General features: G+C 51.2%; 1 protein-coding gene across 1 annotated transcript; it reads left to right on the top strand.

Moving 5' to 3' along the window:
- The first annotated feature begins 21 nt into the window (after positions 1–21).
- On the top strand, positions 22–21,504 carry SLC9A6 (solute carrier family 9 member A6). The gene is made up of 16 exons (XM_034064197.1): positions 22–310; positions 5,428–5,627; positions 5,973–6,050; positions 6,665–6,741; positions 7,628–7,740; positions 9,175–9,280; positions 12,247–12,388; positions 12,599–12,704; positions 12,915–13,003; positions 13,202–13,315; positions 14,814–14,925; positions 15,640–15,793; positions 15,965–15,995; positions 17,149–17,228; positions 17,835–17,940; positions 18,471–21,504. The coding sequence occupies exons 1-16, from the start codon at positions 37–39 to the stop codon at positions 18,744–18,746; spliced, it is 2,058 nt and encodes a 685-aa protein (XP_033920088.1). The 5' UTR covers positions 22–36; the 3' UTR covers positions 18,747–21,504.
- Positions 21,505–24,049: the final 2,545 nt, after the last annotated feature.

Here is a 24,049-nt window from a genome sequence, read left to right on the forward strand (position 1 = left end):
GGCGGCGGGGCCGGGGCCGGGGCCGGTACCGGGGCGATGGCGGGGCCGGGGCCGGTGCTGGCGGCCGTGGCTGCGGCGGGGCTGTGGGCTCGGGGAGCGGCGGGCGGGGAGGTGTCGGCCGCGGCCGCGCGTCCCGGGGCGCTGGAGGAGGAGATCGTGTCGGAGAAGGCGGCGGAGGAGAGCCACCGGCAGGACAGCGCCAACCTGCTCGTCTTCATCCTGCTGCTCACCCTCACCATCCTCACCATATGGCTCTTCAAGCACCGCCGCGCCCGCTTCCTGCACGAGACCGGACTCGCCATGATCTACGGTGAGGGGCGCCGGGCACCCCAATCCCATGACACCCCCCCCCGCCTTTCCCTGGGTATCGCTTGTTCGGAGCCGGTCCCACTCTGCATCGGGGCTGGTCCCCACCCGCCGCCTCCGTGGCACCGCTGCGGGTCCCTTCTGCCGTGGCCTCTTGCCGCGGGGGCTCGTTCTGGGGACACCTTCCCGTGTGGGTGCAGGGGGACACCCGTATTCCCTCCCGGCTGCATCCCGGTCCCGCTCACCCCGTGCTGAGCGTTACGGGGGCTGCAGCGCTGGGGAAGGTGGTGGCATCCGGGGCTACCGTGTGCCAAGTGGCCCCGCAGCCGTGGCACTACTGAGCACTGCTCCGGGGCTGAGGGCGAGGATTTGGGGCAGCACAGAACAGGCTTTGCCCTGCTTGGGAGCCGTGTGTCTGCACGCTGGGGCTGGGGGTTGTGTTTCCATCCTGTGCTGGGAGTGCCTACGTTCCCACAAGCTGTCCATGAAGAGTGGAGAGGCCGTTTGGGGAGATGCTGTGCTCAGGGACCCGCAGGCCCTATGTCCTGCTGCTCAGGGAGGGACCTGTGTGCATGAGCTCCTGCTTTTGGGGTCCCTGCTCTCAGTGAGGTGCTCCCACAAGAAGGGGAGCGGGTCTGTAGCTGGTTGGGTTCTGAGGACGAGCTGTGACTTGCTGAAGTGATGTGGGCTTGTGGAGTGGCCTCAAGTTAACTGTATGGAGATGCCATCCATGGCTCTGTCCAGGTTATTTTACATGGCTTGGAGTTCAAGGAGAGCAGGGCTGGGAGTTGTGCCGGGGCAGTGCTTAACACAGCCATGGATCCTCGTTCGGACAAGATGTGTTGAGTTTGGGGTTGAAAAGGTGTCTTTGCTGAGCGCTGTGGTCAGTGCCTGTTCTCTGTGCCCTGGCTCGGTGATGGTGACCAGACTCAGAGCAGTGATGTGACCGAGTCCCTTGCCCAGCAGGAAGCTTTGCTCCGAAGGCATTGACCTGCTGGGCTGTTGGCTTTTATGATCCTCAGTTCCAGTTTATTGGAGGAGTCCTTCCCAATGAAGGGGAGGAGATGCCTGTGTCAGCCCAGAGGCACAGCGCAGTGCTCTGCCCTCATGGACTCCTGCAAGCCACTGTTGAGGCACTGCTGGCCTCCAGCCCAGGGCAAGGGCTGTCACCTCCCCAGGATGGGAGCACGTGCTTCCAGGATGGAAGGTCTTCCTTCTCCTTCCGCCCTGGAGCTCATCAATGCATGGCCTTTCTATTCCTTTCATGCTTCCAAACTTGTTCTTCTCCTGGCATTTTCTTCCTCTTGGTTCTCTGTTCTCCCTGACCCACCTGAGTGCTCCCCTTGCTCTCAGGCTGCTCAGGTCTCCTGCTGATCCATAAAATGCATCTTTTCTGCCTGCTCTTTTGCAGCCTGTGCTCGGGGAATTGCTGGGGAAATGTAACGTCACCCAGCTGGTCATGCAGAAAATCCCCAGCTTTCCCCCTCCTGTCGCCGCTTTTGGCATCTGCTTCTCAGGTTGTAACAGCTGCCATAGGAAAAGGGATGTGTCATTTCCCAAGCAGGGCTGAGATGCTGTTGTGTTAGAGTGACAACTTAGGCTGCAGGGAGCAAAGCAGGTGCTGTTGCTGCTTTGCATTCCTTCATCCCCGGTGATGCTCTGGTCCCCTTGGCAATGCTCTGGTCTCTGCTATGATGCTCTGGTCCCCCTGTGATGCTCTGATCCCTCTGTGATGCTCTGGTTCCCCTGCTCTCAGCCCCAGGGCAGTGCTGCAGCAGGGAAGCCGTGAAACAGACCCTGAATTCTGGGCAAGAGAAGCAATGTAAAAGCTTGGCTTTTTCTGATTACCCCCTGCCTGAACAACAACAAACCAAACCAACAAAACTAACTCAAATAGAACTTCTGCACACATCTTCCTGCCAAAACACGTCAGAGTTCCCTTGGTGGCTGTGCTTTTACTCTAAGTGAAAAGCTCTTGCTCCAGGTGGATTTATAGCTTATAAATCACCCTGTCAGCTCAGGGTTGATGCTCAAGAGCTGTATGGAAGCCAGAGTCATTACACAGTGACAGACAGTAGGTGTTTAGCAGCCCCAGAGCTTCATCTGGGTGTTTAAAACGAGGCCCTCACCATTGAAGATGATTAATTGAACCATTGTGTTTCAGTTCTCGTTGGCCTCTGGTGGTGGATGTGGCAGGAGCTTCTCTAGAAGCTGTTTCCTTGTTCCCACTGGGCCCCTGGCTCGCACATGTCTCCATTGCTCCTTGTCAGGATGAGTTCAGCTGCTCACTACGTTTTCCTTTCCTCTCGGTGTCCATATTAATGCTCGCCTGGGGATGCTGTGTGCTTCCACTGCTGTTAAGTGCTGGCGTGGCAATACATTAGTGTTCATTTAAAACCTTCCCTCGGAAACGTCCAGCAGCACCTAAAAACTCAAAAAGAAGGCCCATGGGCTCTTGTTGTTTCTAATGGAGTTGGGAGGAGCACGATGGAAACGCACCCTTTGCATGAAAGAGCTCAATTAATTGAACAGCTTTGCCTTCAGCTTCCCTGCTCCCTGCAACTTTTGGCTGGCAGCTTCCTCTGTGTCAGGTTCCCTGCGCTCAGCTCCCTCCCAGGGCTCAGCTTCATGCCACTTTTGGTTGCAGGAGCATGTCCATACTGGCAGGGAGGGTCAGGGCTTGCTGCTGGGGTGGCCCTGCCAGCACCTGGAGAGCTGGAACTGTTTCCCAACGGTTCCTTACCTGGTTCCCTGGGCTTGGGCCAGGCAGCCTGAGCCCAGCACTGGGGTTGGTGTCTGGAAAACCTTGGCATCCGAGTCGGGTTTGTTTCAAGTGCCTCCAGCGAGCATCATTAGATGGGGAGGGTTGGTTAGGGAGATGCTGTGGGGCAGGTCTCTAATCTGCCATGGCAGAGGCATCTGCATGGTGACAGAAGGACCTGCATGTTACAGGGCAAGGGAACATGTCTGATGTGGGGAGCTCCAAGCACAGAGCTCTTGGCAGATACTGGACCTATCAGTCCCTTATCTCTTATCCCACTCCGAGCTAGAGTGGGAATTCAGAGCGTGGCTGGGAGCAGCTGCCTGGGTGAGTGAGACAGTGAGGACAAGCAGGGGTGCTGTCAGATGTAGCTCTGCTTTGGGATGGGGACTAAGAGCAGCGGAGGGTGAGTCAGGATCTCTTCTGAATTCCCAGCAGCAACATCCATGTCCATCATCCCTCCTTCCTTCTACAGAGCCTCTCATCTCAGAGCGCTGAGCCTGGGCAGTAAAGGTGTCACTGGATGGGTTTCCATCTGGGAACAGGCGCCAGCAGCTTCCTGTGTGAAAGGAACGCAATATCAACTCCTTAAAAAGACTTTAGAAGGCAAAGGGTGATGGGTACAAACTGAAACAGGGGAAGTTCAGGTTAGATATAAGGAGGAAGCTCTTCCCTGTGAGGGTGCTGAGGCGCTGGCACAGGGTGCCCAGAGAAGCTGTGGCTGCCCCATCCCTGGCAGTGTTCAAGGCCAGGTTGGACACAGGGGCTTGGAGCAGCTGCTGCAGTGGAAGGTGTCCCTGCCTGTGGCAGGGGTTGGAGCTGGAGGAGCTTTGAGGCACCTTCCAGCCCAAACCAGGCTGGGATGCTGGGATTCCCAACCACCCCAGGCAGTGCTGGAGGGGCAGAGCAGGGTGTGCCTGGTGCTGCCTGCTCCTTAGGAGTGGAGGAGCAGTTCTAAGGGCAGAAGGCAAAATCTGGGTGGGTGGTTGGGAACTGGCTGCAGGAGATGCTGAATGGCTCCTGCCCAGGCTCTGCTCCCAGGGGATGGTGGCAGAGGAAGAGTTTGATGTTCCCTTCAGCACAGAGCATGATTTGAACTCAGAGTGAAGAAGCAGGAGTGTCTTGAGAGGCAAACGGAGAAGCCTTCTCAGTACTGCAGTCTCTGTTTAGTCCCCATGTGTCTGAAGGCTTCTCAGAAACGCATGGTTCAGAGATGGGGTTGAGACCCAGGACTTCCGTGGTGCCTCAGCGCTGCCTTCATCAAGGCGTTTCCAAACCCTTCTGTGCTGAAGGCTACAGGGAAAGGTGCCTTGTGGGACATCCCTGCTGCCCAGCCTGCGGATATCAGGAAGCTCTGTCAGAAGTGCACTCTGCACCGTGTGAATGCCATTAGTGTGGATGGGAGAGCTCCCAGCTCATCAGCCTGCTGGGAAAGTGCTCTCTGGATTGCTGGCTTGCGCATTAACCCCAGGATACTCTGCCCAGCAGCAGAGCTGGCTGCTGGAGCTGCCCTGGGGCTGCTGCTCATGGTGCAGAGCTGAGGCTCCAAGGGGGAGAGGAGGAGACCCGGGTGCTTGGCCTGGACTGGGAGCTTCCATGGGTTTTATAGAGCAGGGATCGCTGCTGTGTGCTGGGGAAGCTCCTCAGTGCGGGAGGAAGAGGGATGGTGCTGCAGCATCTTCTGAAGGATGCACGCTGTCCTCAAAGTGTTCGTGTTGTTCCTGTGTTATCATTTTTAATCCCCTACCAAAATGAAGGGTTTAATGTGTTTCTGTAGTGGCAAACCGTGATGCTGGCAGGTTCTAGGTGCAATATCCATAGCTTAGGCTCATGTAAGCAGTGCCATGCCTGGTTCCCCACCTGTGTGCCAGCAATGCCCTAAGAAAACCAGCGTGCCCTCTATGTCTGCAGCTTGCTGCTCTAGAGCAAGGGGGTCTGACTCATTGCTGGGGAACCAAAACCCATCAGGACCAGTCCATGGCCAGTGTTAAAGAGTCTGCATGAGCGTTTGTAGTTCTCCTGGGAGGACACCCAGGTTTTTATAGAGTCATGGAATGAACCAGGCTGGAAAAGCCCTTTAAGCTCATCCAGCCCAACCATTCCCATCCCTGCCAAGGCCACCCCTACCCCATGGCACTGAGGCCTCATCTCCACGCTGTGTGAACACTTGCAGGGACGGTGACTGCAGCCCTGCCCTGGGCAGCCTGTTCCAATGTCTGAGCACTCTCTGGGCAAGGAATTGTTCCTCAGCTCCATCTAAACCTGCCCTGGTGCAGCTTGAGGCCGTTTCCTCTTGTCCTATCAGAGTCTGGTCCTCAAAGAGACGATGGCTTGTCTCACTGACACGTGTTCCTCTGCAGGGGTCCTGGTCGGCGTGGTCCTGCGCTATGGCATCCATGTACCCAGCGATGTCAACAACGTGACGCTGAGCTGCCAAGTGCAGACCAGTCCTGCCACACTGCTGGTGAACGTCAGCGGGAAGTACTACGAGTACACCCTGAAAGGGGAGATCAGTGCCCAGGAGCTCAATAACGTCCAGGACAACGAGATGCTGAGAAAGGTGAGGGAGCCGGTGACTGCAGAGGCGAGCGATGGGCACCTCCTGTAGCTGCTGCGTTAAGTGGTTGTTTTCTCTCTATGTGTATTTCACTTCAATCAGATTATGATCAGCTATAGCTTATAATTAGAACACAATGTAATGAAACTCCAGTTGCAGCTGATCTTAAATTAAGCTGGTTCAGTTCTGCACTCTGTCTCCAAAAGATGCCAGAGGCATCCTCAGAGCTGCTCTGACAGCATCACCTCCGGTGGGGGCACAGGCTTTCCTCCACGTGTTTTATGTGACATCCTTATCTGTGTGCTCTTGCAAAGCATTTGACTGTTGGGTTTTTTCCTCTCTTAACAGGTGACTTTTGATCCTGAAGTGTTCTTCAACATTTTGCTTCCTCCAATTATATTTTATGCAGGCTACAGCTTGAAAAGGGTACGTGCCTTTGCAGCTTTGTGTTTTCAGTTCCTCTGCCTCCAGAGCATTCCTCATACTTGAACATGCTTTACTGCTTGCTCAGCAGGCTCTGGAGATGGGTATAGTTTTCCTCGGTACATGTGGGATTGCAGGAAGCAGGGCTGAGAGTGCCCCAGTCCATCTTGTCCATCCCTGGGAAGGGTCAGTGACTTGAACCTCTCCCAGCATGGGTTTGGAGGTCGGCTCTGGCCCATTTCAGCCTCTGAAACAGATCAGAGGGTGGGAATTCAGCAGCTCTCTGGAATGCTGATTTGGAAACAGAGGAGAATGATCCTGTTTAGCTTGCGGGGGAAGGAAGGAGGAATGCTGCTGGGTTAGGAAATCAGTTCCCAGGACTTAGAACAGCACCATATTAAATACACAGGTCAAGAAGATGATGCATTCATGTTTATGAACGCTGCATCAACATCTGCTGGTCTGGCAGTGTACACTGATGGGCACCATTCAGCCGTGTTGGTCCAGCTTGTGGTGTCTGAGCAAGGTCCCAATAGCTACAGAGCCTGTGTGGTGCCTGTGCAGGCTTGAAGGAAGCTGATAGCAAATGTAACTCTTCATTTTAATCCTCCTTCTAGAGGCACTTCTTCAGAAACCTGGGATCCATCCTGGCTTACGCCTTCCTTGGCACTGCAATTTCCTGCCTGGTGATCGGGTGAGTAACTGCAGCTGGTCTGGTTCTTGTGGAGGGCTTTGGAGGCTCCGAGAGCTCTGGCTGCGAATCCCAGCCCTGAAGGATCACACAGGCACTGTCTCTGCTGCTCAGCAGCAGCCAATAGTACTATTCAGTGGCCAAACGTCTGCTGGGTGGACAGGGTGATTGCTGTCTAATTGCATAGTGCTTTCTCAGCATCCCATCTGGAGCAGTTACACACCTGGCAAGGAAGGTTTCACACATCTCTGGAAGACTGTCTTGAATCAGGAACTTCAAACTGTTGAGAGCAGAGCCCTAACAGGGAGTAGCGGGCAGGATCGTAAACTCACGTCCTGTCCTTACTTGCTGGAAGCAGGTGCCTGGTGAGCACAGATGGTGTGTCAGGTTATTCATCCCTGTGTGCAGAGGGAGCTGGAGGTTTCCTGCTCTGAACAGCAGCATGCAGGCAGGCAGAGGGAGTTTTCCACTGGGGAGTCCAATGGATTCAAGCAGACTCAGCATCTGCATTAGCTGTTCCTTGCTGAGAGTTTTGGTTATTCTAAAGTCAGGCCAAGGTCACCCCATTGAAATGTGTTCACGCAAGACACTGCAAAGAGATTGGGATACCCCATGAACCTGGATGCTCCTTTTCCCAAGCCATGTTATGCTCATGGATGACTTTCCACCCTGGTTCCTCGGGTGGGCCATGTATGCGGTCCAGTGTGCGATCCAGCACTCACCTCCCAGACCATGGCCCTGGGGTTTCGCCATGCTCAGCTCAGTTCTTCGGTGCCCTGGCACTTGGATAACCTTAGGGGTTAATCTGGCAAATTCAGGGGAATTGAGTCTGTTGGGGTGTCATTTTAATGCACTGCAGGGATGAGTAATTGCCTCTTCTAATCACCAGCTCTGTCGTGTATGGCTGCGTGGCGCTGATGAAAGTCACTGGGCAGCTTGGGGGAGACTTCTATTTCACTGACTGCCTCCTCTTCGGTGCCATTGTATCAGCTACTGACCCAGGTATGTTAGATGGGTTTTTTTTCCCCTCATTTTACCTACATTTTGATCTGGTTTGAGTTGTGGTGAAGGTGGGAAGAAAGTCTTAAACACCCACAAGTGTCCTCCTTCTGAACTTTGGGGTTCAATTGATGTGTGACATTCTTAGAGGTCACGTTTGTCTCCATGACTTTTGATTTCCTTCCAATTACATGGAATAGACCTTCCAAACCTCTGCTTTCCCGAATCTTTGTTTGCAGTCAAGTCCTGGCCAGTCTCTCTCTTGAATTCACTGGATGTTGGGCCAGGTCCACCGTGTCCCTGCCATCCTGTGCCAGCAGCAGATGCTTCATAAGCACATGTGTCGTGTTCAGTTGGCAGTTTTAGTTAGTTTAGTGGTAATCACAGACTGGTTTTGTGTTGCAAAGTGGGGAGCACCTCTTGGGTGTGATGGTGGTGTGGTAGACCTGATGGCAGATGGGCAGAGGCCAGGCAAGGACTGCAGGTAGAAGTGATGCTTAGAAATGCTTCAGATGAGATGTTGGCATGGTATCCCTTCTTCAAGCTTCACAATAGGAACGTGAAGATTCCACAGGTAAAAATGGAATGTTTCCCTGTGCATAAAAGTGTTAAACCCCCTTCAGTGTGCACAGCTGAGTGCCTGGATGCTATTTTGAAGGACTTTGATTGGAATTAGCTCAGCCCTCTGCAGCAGCCTGAGCTGTGCGCGATGCACCACGTGTTACATCTCGCTTGCTCTAGATGTTGTGATGCTTTTGCAAGGCTGAGACACAAAACCTGCTGCATTTTCATTCCCTTCTTGGAGCTGCTGGATCATGGAAGGGCTTGAGGGTTCTGTGGTCTCTGCCATGTGGTTGTAAATCACAAGACACCCTCTAATGCCTGGCTTCCTCCAGTTAGGTCTGTGATGTTCACACCTCTGTGCTGGCATTTCCACTCTGTCAACCTGTGGTGAATCCAAGGATTTCCCTTGGAGTATCAGAGATGGAAGGAGAAGACAGGCATCGTCCTGGACAAGCCTGCATCCACCTGGCCTTCTGTAGGTGGAGGAAGGCTCTCCCTGATGCACCATGCCAAAGGCATCATGAAAGCTGAGTGGCTGGTGTTAGCGTGGTACTGTGGCCCATGCACAGAGCAGAGTTTGCTCATGCATCACAGAGCTCAAAGCAGAGTTTGCTCATGTCTGCCTGCTAAAGACTCAATGGACCCAATGCCCAGGATGTGTTTAAAAGGAGCAGGAGGGAAATGATAAAGCAAATCCTCATCTGAAAGGGCGGAAGGAAGACTGTTGGAGGGAGCAGGAGGGGTGGCTGGCACCACTGCAGCAGTGGCACAGATGTGCAGGAAGGCAGCTTTCTAAACCAGTACGTTTTGTCTTTGATTGCACCAAAATAACGGCACCTTTTTGAATGTCTCTCTTGTTTTTCTATTTGTCAGTGACTGTTCTTGCCATATTCCATGAACTCCAGGTTGATGTTGAGCTGTATGCCCTGCTCTTTGGCGAGAGCGTCCTCAATGATGCCGTTGCCATAGTGCTGTCTTCGTAAGTGTGCTCTGCTTTTACTTTTAGTTGTTATCCATGGTACATGTCAGGTGCTGGGAGACCTCCTGAACAGGTCTGCAAGAGCAGCTTTCCATTTGGAGTGTGCCCAAAAGCTGTAGGGACCTCTTGACCACATAGGAGACTGCAGCTTGGGATTACGGGCTGTCCTTATAGCTTCCCCCTGCATGATGGATAGTTTTGTTTTGCTTTTATGCCTGGTTGGCCCAGTCAAGAGGAAGTTTTTCTGTCCCTCTGAAATGGGATAAGCACCAGATCTGCTTTTAAGCCCCACTGGAACTCCTTGCTGATGGCTTTGCTCCTTCCCACCTGCCTTCCCATTCACAAGTACATGCATTGGGTGAGGTAGGAATAGTTTCCTTTCTCTCCCTCTTTCTGTGCATCAAGCAGATGGTATTTCTTACTGAGTGAATACTCTGCACTGGACACATGCTGCCTTTCTGAAGAGTATTTGCTATTCTTTAACATCTTCTGTCCTCTGCATGCAGGACGTATTTGATCTGCATTTTCACCATGTAGTCATCATGGCCATTTGTTCGGCACTGTATGATATCTGCAGTGGTGACAGGTTCACGTACAGCTCAGACTAATGCAGGAAATAGTTCTGGAATACTTGTCACTCCAGTGTGCTGCTTGTGTGGGTTTTCCTAAGGTGGAGGCAGCAAATAGCATCTTGTGAGCTGTGTATCCCCACCCGCATGAGTTGTAGGCATGGAACTGAGTGCTTCTGTTGAGGTTTCTGGAACTGCTTGCATTGCTCACTCTGGGCTTTATGCTGGATGTGTCCCCACTGGTGTGAGGGTAAATGCTGCACAGCCAGGTTGTGTTGAAGAAGGGATCCCAAGTGAGGAAAGGATGGGGTCTTCCAGCCTGTGCTGGAAGGTTCTGGGTGGGTTTAGCATCAGTGTAGTGCATCTCCACACATGGAGGTGACCGCATCACCTCTCGCCCTGTTTCAATACCAGCTTTGTAGCTGTTGCTCTGATTTCCTGCCTTCCCACAAGCTGAGTTCCATCCACCCCTGTCTGAAATAAGGTGACTTGCACCAGAACAGCAGCTCTGAGCTGCAGGCAGCAGTTATTTTGCTGCAAGGCTTTAGTGCAGCCTAGCCCAGCAGCATGCTGATCCCTCCAGGGCTCCTCACCAGTGGGCTTTGTCTTCAGGGTCATTGTAAGCAGCATAGGGCAGCCCTATCAGCACGGTGGGTATTGGTCAGTGCAGGTGTGTCAAGGGCAGCCTCAAGTCACTTGGGCACAAGCACATCTTAGGTGCAAGGAGGAGAACTCCTCCATGAGCAGCCCCTGTGCCAGGGGAGGACAAGGAGCTGGGACTCCTCCATTGCTTGTGCCAGGAGCTGGGTGCCCACAGGGCTCCTCTCCTCCCTGCTTCCAGTCCTGGACAAATGTTCCTGTATTTGGGGAGCAGGATCTGCTGCTGGTTCCTGCCTTTCTGGTCCTGCCTCTTGTTGGTTTGGTGGCTGGGAGGTGGTTGCAAGATGAAGAGGAATTGAACACAGAACCGAAAACCAGTGGGCAGTGAGGTGCCGGGGATGCGGTTTGGGAGCAGGGAGGTGAATGCAGCAGCAGGGTCTCTACCTGCTTCTTCCCAAGGGAGGTCTCACAGGGGCTGAATGCCACAGAGACCCCCATGGGCATAAAGCTGGCAATGGTGTCTTATTAGTGATGCAGAAAGCAGAACCAGAAGGAAAACTGCAAAGAGGTAAAAACACAAGCCCAACATCCAAACGGTTGGTTACGGAGGGGAAATGAAACCAGTCTGGGTTTATAAGACCAAAACCCCAAGCCCCAGCAGAAGAGCATGTTGGTGAATGGGAAGTGTCGGATGGGATTGACAAATGCAGTTAAATAACAGTGTACATCTTGCAGTGTAAAAGACAATGCAGAAGAAGGAAAGGTGTTGAAAGCAGGGAAGTTGAGCAAGGGAAGTGACCCCTGACGTTGGTGTGTAGTTAAGGTAGAAAGCTGCAGGATGTGTGCATGAGGCAGCAACGTTCCGTTCCAGCAGAACTCAGGAGGTTAAACAGCAAAGGTTTAAAGTTCACATCCAAGAGTTTGAATGGAGCTGGCTGAGGGATTGTGGACTGGAAGTTAATGTTTTCTGTAAGCTTACATCCAAGAAAGTGATGTGCAGAGCCCATAAATGGCATTTAGAAACACAGAATGGTTTGGGATGGAAAGGACCTGAAGATGGTCCAGTTCCAACCCCATTTAGGAGATGGATAAAGGTCCCCCTGTATCTCAGCCCTTCCAAGTGGGAGGGCTCAGCTCACCTTAGCTAGGAGGGAGCAAACCCATTTACCATCTCATCATGAAGGTCTTTTGAAGTTTGGTGGGTGAAGTTGAGCGTGCTGCTGTTGTGAGCCAGCCCTGTGCCCTTTGACTTCCTGCCCTGCAATGTTTCCCTTCAGAACTCAGAACGGTGCCAGATAAATGCAGTGCACGTTAAATGTGTAAAGCAGAGTAAGTTATAGCTCTCCAGGGGATATTCACATCATGGAGGCTTCCCACTTGAATGCTTTGTGGTTGCAGAGTGCCTGCCTTTATAGAGCTGGTGCCAAACCCCCCAAATCCCATCATAGATGATGGACTATCACTTAAGCAAATGCATTTGCAGGAGATCGTGCAAGAGATGGGCTTTGGTTTGATGCTCTCTAATGTCTAGAGTGAGCAAATGCAGAGCTGTGCTTAGGAAGGGTGGCTGAACAGCAGAAAGCTGGTCAGGAGTGAAGGGGATCCCACATTCCCTGGGATAGGGTGGGAATGCTGCTGCTGCATGCTGTGATCCTAGAGGAATTGCAGTGTGGGACTTGGGTTTTGTCTTCCTGGTTTCTCAGGCTCAGTGTTGGCTTATGTAGCTTTGTGGAGGTGCCTCTCCATCCAGACTAAGGACTGTTTCGTTCTTGTGTGTGCTTTACCTCCCTCTTGTAGCTCAATTGTTGCGTACCAGCCGGCAGGTGACAACAGCCACACATTCGATGTCACAGCAATGTTCAAGTCCATCGGGATCTTCCTGGGGATATTCAGTGGCTCTTTTGCAATGGGAGCAGCTACCGGAGTCGTGACAGCTTTAATATCCTTTTGCTGTGTTTGCAAAGCAGCTTCTGTTGCTGTGCTTCATCTCACCCAGATGCAGTGTTGCATGTTCTTTGCCTTAGTTCATCAAAGGCAGTGCCATAGCTTCCTTAGGGGCAGGCTGTGTAGTGCTGCTGTGATGCACAAGTGGATTTGCTGTGTTTTTAGCCTCCAGTTTCTCTCCAAATTGTCCTTAACCATCTGCAACGTCACCAAGTTCACCAAACTTCGGGAGTTCCCGTTGCTGGAGACAGGCTTGTTCTTCTTGATGTCCTGGAGCACGTTCCTGCTGGCTGAAGCATGTGGCTTTACAGGCAAGCTCCAGCACAGCCCTGTGTCCGGGTTGGAGATCTGCAGGGATGATGGGGCTGTTGAGTTCTGCTTCTCCCAGCACTGATGGCAGGCGGAGCTCTCCCTCTGCCTTATTTATCCTGGGGTTATTGCATTAAATCCCCTGTGCCATTGGGGTGCAGCTCAGCTCCCTTTTAATGATCAGGAGTCTAACATGATGCTCTGCTCCCCAGGTGTGGTGGCTGTCCTCTTCTGTGGGATCACACAGGCCCATTATACCTATAACAACTTATCTACAGAGTCCCAGCACAGAACTAAGCAGGTGAGAGCTCTTCAGCCTCTCTGAGTTTCCAGTCCAATATCTTTTCCTCCCCTCTAGCCACAATGAGGTGCATCCGTCTTGCTACAGATGGGTTTTCTGAGGGTTGCATCTGAAGAACTATTTACTGCGTGATGGATGGGCTCCTGTGTGTTAAACCTCAGTTGTCTCACTCACTTTTAATTTGGTTTTCTCTTTCAGTTGTTTGAGCTGCTGAATTTCTTGGCAGAAAACTTCATCTTCTCCTACATGGGACTCGCGTTGTTCACCTTCCAGAACCACGTCTTTAACCCTACCTTTGTGGTGGGGGCTTTTGTATCCTTTGGAGCCCATTGTATAAGATATAAATAGGAGAGGTTCCTCATTCCCAGGTTGTGTTTTTCTCTCCAGTGTGTGGGGTTTTCCTCAATCAGCCTGGCTTTACGTCTAGAAGGGGATTTCTCCTTTGGTGCTTATTTGAAAGAGATGGAGATTCTTCTCGCAGCTTTACTTTTCATCCCCCTGTCTTCTCTCTCTTCATGGGCATTCAGATCAGCTGCTGCAGGGACTCCTGTTCCATGTGAACAAGGTACCGAAGCTCCAGGCTTTGTCATGCACCAGGAGTGGCTTTGAGAATGGGGACTGCCCATTGTAGCCATTTATTTCCTGTGAACGGCTTGGTTAACCCTAAAAACACCTTTTTTGTGGTCAAGTAGCACAGTTAAGGCTACAATAGTGATGTTAGAAGGAAGGATTTTCCCTTCTACAAGCTGATGCTAACAGAAACAAACTCTCAGCCCTGGTCTGTCTCAGAAAACCAAGGATTTTGAAGGAATGTTTTCCATATCCCAGGGAAACCAGTTCAGGTGTGCAGAGTTCCTTGCACCCTTTGCCCGTGCTGAGGTTTATGCTGCTGCCTGTGATGTTGCTATCTTTGCCAGTGCTGGAGTGTAGGCTTGCAGCAGGGTCTGCTGGATTCCCCCAGGATCCTGGGGGATGGAGGGAGTGAAGAACATGGGGAATGCCATTTGGGTGGTTAGGCTGAAATTGTGTCCTCTTCAGCAGGAACTGACTCACTGCTGAAATAGCTCATTCATGAGAGGGATCATGAAATGCATCTCTTATGCAAATTAATGATGCTCAGGACAGCACATGAAAGCTGGAAGCATTTTCCATATTATTCAGGGCTGCTCTGAATACTGGCTCCAAGATTATTTTTGCCATCTGGGTGCTGGTATTAAAAGACACAGCTTCAGAGATGAAAAGCAATATGAAGGGGCTGGTGCTTCTCGTATCTCACGGGCTATGAAAACAGAATTGAGTCTTAGATTCTCTTTTTTATCCTTCTCAACTGCTGCTGCTTTCATTTTGCTGAATAATCTTTGGGAATGAGACTTGGCTTCAAGCTTCAAACCCAGCTGTGCAGTGTGGGGTGCCAGGGACTGTCAGAGGGGTTGTGGCAGCAGTGATGACTTGAGCTTCACAGAGGACAAATAATTCTTGGGGTGGAAAAAGGAGCTGGCAGGGGGAGCAGACGATGGGGAATGGTGTTTTCAATCTCCTCTCCCTCCTCTAGCCTATCCTCTCATTGTTCACTTGTTTATTTGTGCTTGTCTCTATGTGATATTCCTGACTTGCAGTGTGTGCTTTGCTTTGGGGAGGCAGTAGCAGGCTCTGCCCACTCTGCTGTAGCACTCAGAGCAGGGTGGTTATCTTTGCAGCCAGAGCACCAGTGTTTCTGAGGCTCCTCAGCATTTCCGCCTGCTCTGTGTGCAGAGGTGGGTTGTGATGGGAGGCATAGGAAGAGCAATTTCCTTAATGTGTGCAAATACAGCTTGCTATCTTCCTAGGAAGAGCTGCCAATATTTACCCACTGTCATTTTTATTGAATCTGGGGAGAAGAAATAAGATTGGAACAAATTTACAGCACATGATGATGTTTGCTGGTACGTTATCGCATCCCTGCCTCTGACTGCGTGGTCCATCTGCACTTCCTTGTCCCTGAACCCCTGGAAATAGTTCTTATTCAACTCTTAGTCTCTTACAGGCAGTGCTGGAGAAGAGGCTGAGCAGGAAAGGGCTCCCTTTGGTTGGGTGGTGTGAATACCTTGTTTTGAGGTGTAGGAATGAGCTCTTCCTGCCTTGGCTTCAGTGCACAGCATTGGGCAGGAGGAGGGGTTGCCTTTCTGGGCTGGTGGTAACCCCAGCTTCACAGTGAATGCTTAAGCTTAAATCATCACTGTGGAAGTGCTGTGGTCTCCTCCAGTGGTGGATATCACTGAATCATGGAATGGTTTGTGTAGGAAGGGACCTTAAAGCTCCTCCAGCTCCAACCCCTGCCACAGGCAGGGACACCTTCCACTGGAGCAGCTGCTCCAAGCCCCTGTGTCCAACCTGGCCTTAGGGATGGGGCAGCCACAGCTTCTCTGGGCACCCTGTGCCAGCGCCTCAGCACCCTCCCAGGGAAGAGCTTGTGCCTAAGAGCTCATCTCAGTCTCCCCTGTTCTGGCAGCTTAAAGCCATTCCCCTTGCCCCATCAGAGGGACAGGATCACTTGTGGGGCAGCATTGATGGAAACCCTGGGTGGGGAAGCCTGCGACAGGGGCTGCTGTCAGTGCTGTGGGCTCACACAGCTCCTCCACCATCCCTTCCCTGGCCAGGGCTGCGAGGAGCCATGGCATTCGCCTTGGCCATCCGCGACACAGCCACGTACGCCCGGCAGATGATGTTCAGCACAACGCTCCTCATCGTCTTCTTCACTGTGTGGGTTTTCGGCGGGGGCACCACAGCCATGCTGTCCTGCCTGAATATCCGGTGAGTCTGGGGCCCTCTTGCTGCAGAGCATCCTCTCCCTTGTCCCACTCTCACATTAAGGTGCTCAGTTCGAAGAGACGGGAGGCAGGACACGATCCTCCTCTTGGGACCTCAGCACGGACCCACCTGGCATTGCCTGTGCTAACCCTGTGCTTGTTGTCTCCTCCACAGAGTTGGTGTGGATGCGGATCAGGAGAATGTGGTGAGTGTGATGCTGCTGGGCAGCCTCTGGGCAGGAGTTGGCAGGGGTTACATGAAGCCTGTCCCTGCTATGCTCTCTTCCAGCTCTAGGAGACCTTTTAGGTCCTCTGGGGAAAGAGGTTGCAGTTAGTGGGAGTGAGGACGTTTCTGTGCTCTCTCTGGTTATAATGAGCCTTTCTTTTAATCACTTGGAAGGGAGGGCAGAGAAGCAACCCTGGACTTTTTAAGTCCACGTTAGTGCTGAGAGCAATGCTCCCACATTGCAGGGAGAGACTGCAATAGATTCAGTCCCGCTCTGGCTGGGTTTGAAATAAACACCCAAATATGCATGACATGGAGGCTCTCTGCCTCATCCCAGTACCCAGAGCAGTACAGAAACACCATTTACTGCCTCATTTCATGTAGCATCTTCTGCCCCACTTGTAAGTTTCCCCCCCCCTGTTTCCTGTGGGTAACTATGTGGCAGTTCAGGAACCACCAGCCATGCTGAGATAAATGCTGGAGCATCAGGAGTTTCCCTGCAGCCTGGTCATGCTGTGGCTCTGCTTGATGCCAGCGTGGGTTCTGCACCTTGGAGGTGCCTTTTATGCAGAGCCATTTATTGGGCTTTTCACCTCCTGGGCAGAAAGCATCAGATGCTGAAGGCAGCCCAGAGCCATGAATCTGAAAGCCAGATTTCCATGGAATGTGTAATTGTGTTCACAGTGCCCTCCAAACAGTTCTGCATTCTTTACTCTGTCTAAAAGGAAGCCAGAGGTCCCCACCACAAGCAGTGATTTGCATACAGAAATCTCAGGCGAGGTTTGATGGAGATTGGACCCGTCAGTCACTATGGAATGTGAAGCCTGAATGCAGCCTGTGGCTCCGAAGCACTTTAAACCTCAGGGCCAGGAACTGGAAGGCTCTAGCAGAAAGAATGCTTTAATACCACCTCCCTAAGGCTGCTCTGTGCTGCTAAATGCAGTGTGTGCTGGAAGCACCACAGCCTGTTGTGGTGTAAGCATCCTTGTGCTCTCTGCAACCCATGGGTTTCTTCTGAAGGGGTGATGGAAGGTGTGTGTCTTCCATCCCCTGGGATAACCTGGAGCCTCCTGGCCCTGATAGAGGCTGTGGCACATTTCCCTGCTGCTGTTTAATGTTTGACTCTCCTGCAGGGTGTCCCAGAGAGTGAGAGGAGGAGTACGAAGGCAGAAAGCGCCTGGCTCTTCCGCATGTGGTACAACTTCGATCACAAGTATCCTTCAGTGGTGGTCAGTGTGTGCTGGGTCACATCCTGTCTGCCCCAGCAGCTCTGCTGGCCTGGAGCATGGCTTGCTCCCTGCTTAGCAGAGAAACCAGTGTTTGCTTTCCTGTGACACTGCTGGGTTTTCGTTCGCACCTCCTCGTGACTGTGGCTGTGAGAAATGGCCATTTCCATCCACCTTTAGTGGGGATGCAGCAGCAGCTCAGGTCAAAGCTCATGTCTCCAAGGCTGGAAGCCCAGGGATCCTGGTGGCAGGAGGGCAGGAAGGGCAGGAGTCCTCTTGTTAGATCAGTCCCCTCTTCCCTTTCAAATGCTTTGCCATCCATTAGTGGAGGAGCAGCTTGCCACGATGAGAGGCATGGCACAGGGGATGCTGTGAGGCCTTTTCTTACCAGGGCTGTGTCTGGTCTGCTCATGTCCCACTGTGGTTATATTCACATTGCTCATTCCTATGATTTTTGTGCTTCCAGGGACTTGGCTTTCTTTCCTTCCTGTGATTTCCTGGAGACACAGAGCCCCTCACTGCTGCCCCTGCATCCCACCCCTCAACTCACCAACATCGCCCTATTCCTCTTTCTTCCTTAACCCCCTCTGTAGCTATCTGAAACCTCTGCTGACACACAGCGGGCCCCCCCTGACCACCACACTGCCAGGGTGCTGTGGGCCCATTGCCCGGTGCCTGACGAGTCCACAGGCGTACGAAGTGAGTCTTGGTGTCCTTTCCATCATGGATGGGTGGACTTCGGCATGTTCATATTTCAGCGTAGCTTTTGGATGCTGCTCTGCAGCCTCGAGCTTAGAGCCTTGGTAGGGAGATCAGAGCCTGGTGCTGAGGGATGAGCTAATACATAGAATCATGGAATGGGTTGGGTTGGAAGGGACCTCAAAGCTCCTCCAGCTCCAACCCCTGCCACAGGCAGGGACACCTTCCACTAGAGCAGCTTACTCCAAGCCCCTGTGTCCAACCTGGCCTTGAACACTGCCAGGGATGAGGCAGCCACAGCTTCTCTGGGCACCCTGTGCCAGCGCCTCAGCACCCTCCCAGGGAAGAGCTTCTGCCTAAGAGCTCATCTCAGTCTCCCCTGTTCTGGCAGCTTAAAGCCATTCCCCTTGGCCTGTCCCTACTTACTCTTATATAAAAGCCCCTCCCCAGTAGGTTCCCTTTAGGTAACTGGAAGGCTGCTGTTAACATGAGTACTTGGGAAGAGTTAACCAGCACTGTTTGTTGCCCAGAATCAGGAGCAGCTGAAGGACGATGACTCTGATCTCATTTTGAACGACGGGGACATCAGTCTGACCTACGGGGACTCCACTGTCAACACCGACTCCGTGGCATCCAGCGGCACATCCCGGCGCTTCGTGGGAAACAGCACTGAGGATGCGCTGGATCGGGAGCTTGCTTTTGGGGATCATGAACTTGTAATCCGAGGAACGCGCCTGGTCCTCCCCATGGACGATTCAGAGCCCCCATCAAACATCCTGGATAACGCAAGGCACGGTCCAGCATAAGGTTGCTTGGTTTGATTGACAGTAATAGTTGCATATATGATCCAGAAATATGTACTACCTAAAGTCTAATGCATGTCTGAAATGTCTAAGCTGTATAAATATTATTTATATGGTGTCAGAAGAATATAAATATTCTCTGCCAAGCACTTGTAAAGAACAAGCTGCAAATTTAAGTTAAAACTGTGTTGACTGCACTGTGTAGGGTGGAACTGTTTTAGCGTAAGAGTCTTTTGCACACAGTGAGCTTCTTTAATGTGTGATTTGACAAAGGATTTAGTTCCCATTGGGGTGAGTAAAGGAGCTGACTCCCTGTTCATCCTTTGTGGCAGGGAGAGGAGGGTAGGGGAGAGGTGAGCGCTGGAAATCGCTTTCTGTTCACATGAGGATTGTTACCTTTTATTTTGGTCTCAGATCTTTGGGTAGTCACGTTTGATGTTTGAGCCAGAAATAAGCCACGCACCCTCTCACCGTGATAAACTTGTTATAAACTTGTTCACTTTGTGGGAACCTGAGCTGAGATGTGGAAACCTCCTGCTTTTTGGTGCCCTGCTTTATTTAGCAGGCTAATGGCACGCCTTGGCCAAAGGGCTGTGGGTGCCTGGCTGCTCGGATGGGAGCAGGAGGGAGGGATGGTTTGTGCCTGTGGTCGTGTAGAGGAGAATGAGCTGACCCCACCGGTTTTAGGGCTGAGTCCATCTTTCAGCTGGGGCTCAGCCCACCATCAAATCCTCAACTGGCAACGCCATTCCACGTTTTGGGAAGTGACTGTGTCTTTGTGTGCGCCCATCTCTCCTCCTGCAGTGATGGATGTAGCTGACATGTGCAGGGCTGCGCCCCATTGGCCGTGGAGCTTGGCCAGCCTCAAACAGAAGCTTTACAGCTACAGATTGACACGGTACCTCCGGCCCTCTCCAGAGCCATTCACTGAGCATCGAGGTGGTACTTGAAGGGGAGCTGCCCATCCGTCCTATTGTAGAGTCAAAAACCAGTGCACTTTGTGTCATAACTCCTTAGCATGCTGCGTGTCCGCAGTGCCCACCCATCTCGCTCGTGTCTCTTGCCATTGAATGAGAAATGTTTGCAAGTTGATGGTTTTGGGGTTTGAGTTTTCATTTTAATTCTCCTTTTCCAAGGAAGAGCACAGAACAATTGCCGATTCCACACTTGTGTTAAAGGATTTACTCTGTCGCTATGGGAAGTGGCTAAAGGTGCAGTGAAATTAACCCTGACATCCTTCTTTTTCTCCTGACAAGGGGGAATCACAGCAATTTCCTGTATGTAATGTTGTCTGGTTTAGCTCCAGTTTGGCTATACAAACCAGTTAGGGTTACTGGTGCACTACAGGCCTGTTCTGGAGTTAACCCTCTTCAGAGGGCTTCAACAGAGCTGTTTAAAAAGAGAATAGATGGAAAAGAGCCGGGTGAGTCCAAGCACTCCCATTAGGTTTCCTGGGAGCAAACTGCATCTCTCAGGATGCGACCTTGAGACCTCACAGCAGTGTCTCCATCGCTGTTTTCCCCAGCACCACCTGAGAGCTGGAGGAGACAGGAAATTCCAAGTGTGTGTGTATATATATACATATACAGATATACACTTGAAATGTATATATATGTATATATACACACACTATATATATATAGTTGAGAAAAGAAACTTACACTTTCTGTTTGCTTTTTCATTTTCTCAGGTCTCAGTAACATTGCCTTAAATTGATGGATGTAAAACTGAATGATTTTGGCAGTTTAACCCCAAGAAAATGCTTTCTTTTTCCTTCTGAACAAAACATCTCAGTGTTGCCATAGGACTCCTCTAAGAAGGGGGGAGGCTCTGTTAATATATACATAGCGCATCTTCCTTGCACCGGTAAGCGGCAGTCTTCACTGTTAACATAGCTGTTGGATTAGTGCTAGCCTCTTTGTTTCCTACTATGCAGGAATTCCATAAAGTGTGCATTTTCTACGATGTCTGTAACTTAACTTCATGTGTTTAAAAAAAAACAACCCAAAAAGTAAAAAAAAAAACCCAAAAAGTAGAAAACCCCCATAGTAGGTACCTGTTGCCTTTAGGTTCACTGCATCACTTCGACATCCTGTTCCTTTGTTCAGTTTGCCTTTTCACAGAGGTATGATAAAGAACTACCTCTTGGGTTTTCCTGTGGCATCTGGCTGTGAATTCCATTTACAAAGCTGGTGCTGGTGCAGGATGGTTCTGCTCGGGTTCTGTGAACTTAAGATCCATAGAAGCAGGACTGTTGTGAATAGTTCCTGGTGCAGGAATGGATCTAAGCTGAAATTCAGGAATGATTTAATAAATGACTTGGATTCCTCCTCAGCTGGGTTTTTTCTTTATCCTGCTGCAGCAGAGAACACTTGAGTGCCTGGTTTCCAGAGGCACTGATGGGTTGTGCTGCAGGTGAAGTTAAGGGTACCTTGAAGACCTTTTGCCAAATGGTTAAGACAGCCCCGAGGAGGCAGTCACAGCACCCACAAAGAAGGTGCCCTTCTGTAAATTGAGTCTTCATGGCTTTTTGCACACGAAAAAGCATTGTAGGTAAAGTTCTAATATGTCCTGGTACTGTCGATGTGTGTGCTAATGGCATTAATTCCGTAGTTGTGGTGTTTGTGCAGCTGATGTGTGATAGCTGATGATCACTGTTGGACCTTCTGTTTACACTGACTAAATCCTTTCCTGTTGCGTTGTACTGTGAAAGAAGGATTATAGGCTATAAAAGATGATGATGATGATTATTTTTTCTGGAGTTGTGTGTACAGTTTCATTAATTCCCACAGAAATAAATCTGTAGCAAAGTCATGACCTGCTGCTTGGCCTTCTCAGCTGTTTCTCCATGGCCTTTGGCCAATGGGTAAGGCAGAACATAGGGTGTTCGCAAGCTCGAGGCTGCTGAGCTCTCATGGGCTTTCATGTCCTATGTTCTTGTTGAATCTGCAGGTGATGCCAGCCTCATCTGAACCATACTTTTGATGCTATGTGCTGTCAGAGCAGCTGAAGAGGTTAGTTGTTCAAATGCCTTACAATCCTCTACAACCCAGAAGGTGCCTAAACCTGGTTTTGAGGCCTGTGATTCAAAAATGACAATCTTTGGCTTTTGGATGGTGTAAAAGTACATTGTTCATGGCTCTGTATCACTGCAGCAGGATAGCCCCTGAAACCTCCTTAAACACTTGTCTCCCATCCATAGCAGCAGACAGTGAGGGGATTCGGTTCTGCTTTCCAAAGGGACTGTGGTCCTCATGTGGGAAGCTGAGTCCTGAGCTCTCAGCCTGGGCTTTGCCAAAGCCTCTACCGCAGCTCACAAAGGTACCATGAGTCTGCGAATGAGAAGGGCTCGTCCAGCATCCTGCTGCTCATGGGTGCTCTGTGCTACTGAAGTCACAGGACTGGGACAAGAGACAACGGTGTTATCTTGTACTGTTAAATGATGCTAATCACACACCTCAAAGTTCTGGCAATCAGAGTAAATACCATTGATCCTGCTGCACACACACTGTGTGTTGTACTTGGGCATGTAACTAACCCAAGTGTAGTTTAGCAATACCTTTTAACCTCACAAGCCCTCAAAAGAAGTGCAGCACAGCCTTGGCAAATGAGTTTTTGTCTTGAAATAAGGCATGATTCTGGCCCTTGGGCCCACCATTGCTGAGGTGCTTTCTCCAGCATCCAAAAGGTAATCGGGACCAAGAGGATGCAGGCAGGTATTCTCTGGGATGGGCTTGCTGTACCTGTATCATTTCAGCCATGGTAAAAGAATTCTGGATAGGTGCTGTCCAAAGGCACTGGCAGAAGGAATGAGGCAGACCCCTGCATACCCTGGAGAGGGGATGCACTGCAGGTTGGTGGGCAGAGCCACCACTCGTTGACTTGTCCCCATTACATCAGTTCAGTTGAGGTTGAGCTGATGAAGGACAGCTTCCAGTCATCACACCACATGGTTGGTGTGGGGATCACTGAAGTGCTGGGAAATGGGAGAGTGCTGGGTATCTTCAGCCCCCCAGAAGCACAGGGCTGTTTCTAAAGCGATGCTGTATCCTCACACCCAATGCCATGGACAGCATTTGGCTGTTCTCTGTGCCATGCTGGGGATGCATTTATGGGAGGGAAACTAAAGAAGAAGCAAGCTTTTGATTCCTCTTCCTTACCTCATGCAATGAGCTCTTGTCCTTGCTAGCTCCTCTAGGTGGCAATATTGGAGAGGACTGTAGCTGTCCATCACCACCGTGTCCCTGCAGGCCCTGTGTCCACCATCCAGAGGCCTTCTCCATCCCCTCCATGGTCGCTGTGCCTTATGCCCCATCCATCTCAAGGCTTTACCTGCAGAGAGGAGAAGAGACCCTGCTGCCCCACTGACTGCTCTTCCACCCCGAGCCCCTTTGCAGCCACAGTCTGGAGGCAGTTGAGGTGATACTGTGTCAAAGACTACATAGGGATCATAGAAGAGTTTGGGCTCGAAGGAGCCTTCAAAAGATCATCTAATCAAGGTGCATATGGATGACCATAGCTGTGGTGCTGCAGCTCAAGAGGAGAGAGTGGAAAATAGGAGACATGCAGCATATTTGAAGAGGAATTGGGCCTGTATTTTATATTCTTTTGCCATTTGCAGCATCTAGATGCAAACTAATGAAGCAAAGGTCCCATCCAGGCAACCAAAATGAGGACTGAGCAACAAGAAAACAAAGGAGGTCCCCCCTGCAGTCCTGCATTCCCCTTGAAGGCCAGCTGCTTGTTGCTATTCTTTCCCCGTTATTAGGCTTTCAGAGTCAGGATTTTAAGGTTAATGGTCACAAGCTCCTTGCAGGATCAGTTTTAGCCCCTCACAGGTGAGCTGCAGCCCTTGCTGGAGGTGCTGATGGGTATCAGAGCTGCTTCAACCCTCACAGCATCAGTATCAAGGAAGAGATACTGCTCTTACTGACAATCATGACAACATCTGCACCAAAGGTGTGCCAAGGTCTGCCCTTGGTTTGGGAACCAGGGGCTCTGGAGCATGTTATTTGGGACACACAGCCCTTGTACAGCTCCATCTTGGTGCACTTCCTCACTCCATGATGTGCACTTAGAGCCTGGGTCAGAGGCTACAAGATCTCTTAATGATTGCAGGAGACTCTGTCAGGGTTGGGTAGCAGAGCCTGGAATTTGCTGTCCAATATTGAGACATGCACATATACAAAAGGATTTGGTCTCCATTAATTGGCTTTTCATAGCGAATTCCAGCGGCTTTCCTCCTGCCAGCCATGCTTCAGCCCCAGGAGCCCATTTATGGTTGCAATCTCCTATGGCTGTGTGGT

Source organism: Melopsittacus undulatus, chromosome 6 (assembly GCF_012275295.1).
Source record: "Melopsittacus undulatus isolate bMelUnd1 chromosome 6, bMelUnd1.mat.Z, whole genome shotgun sequence".
In the NCBI taxonomy this organism is placed as follows: domain Eukaryota; kingdom Metazoa; phylum Chordata; class Aves; order Psittaciformes; family Psittaculidae; genus Melopsittacus; species Melopsittacus undulatus.

Bases quoted from the DNA above. Each gene is read 5' to 3' on its own strand.
- SLC9A6 (XM_034064197.1), top strand. From the start codon at position 37: ATGGCGGGGCCGGGGCCGGTGCTGGCGGCCGTGGCTGCGGCGGGGCTG. The intron at 311-5,427 runs GTGAGGGGCGCC...GTTCCTCTGCAG, and splicing joins CGGACTCGCCATGATCTACG to GGGTCCTGGTCGGCGTGGTC. The intron at 17,229-17,834 runs GTATCCTTCAGT...CCCCCTCTGTAG, and splicing joins TGGTACAACTTCGATCACAA to CTATCTGAAACCTCTGCTGA.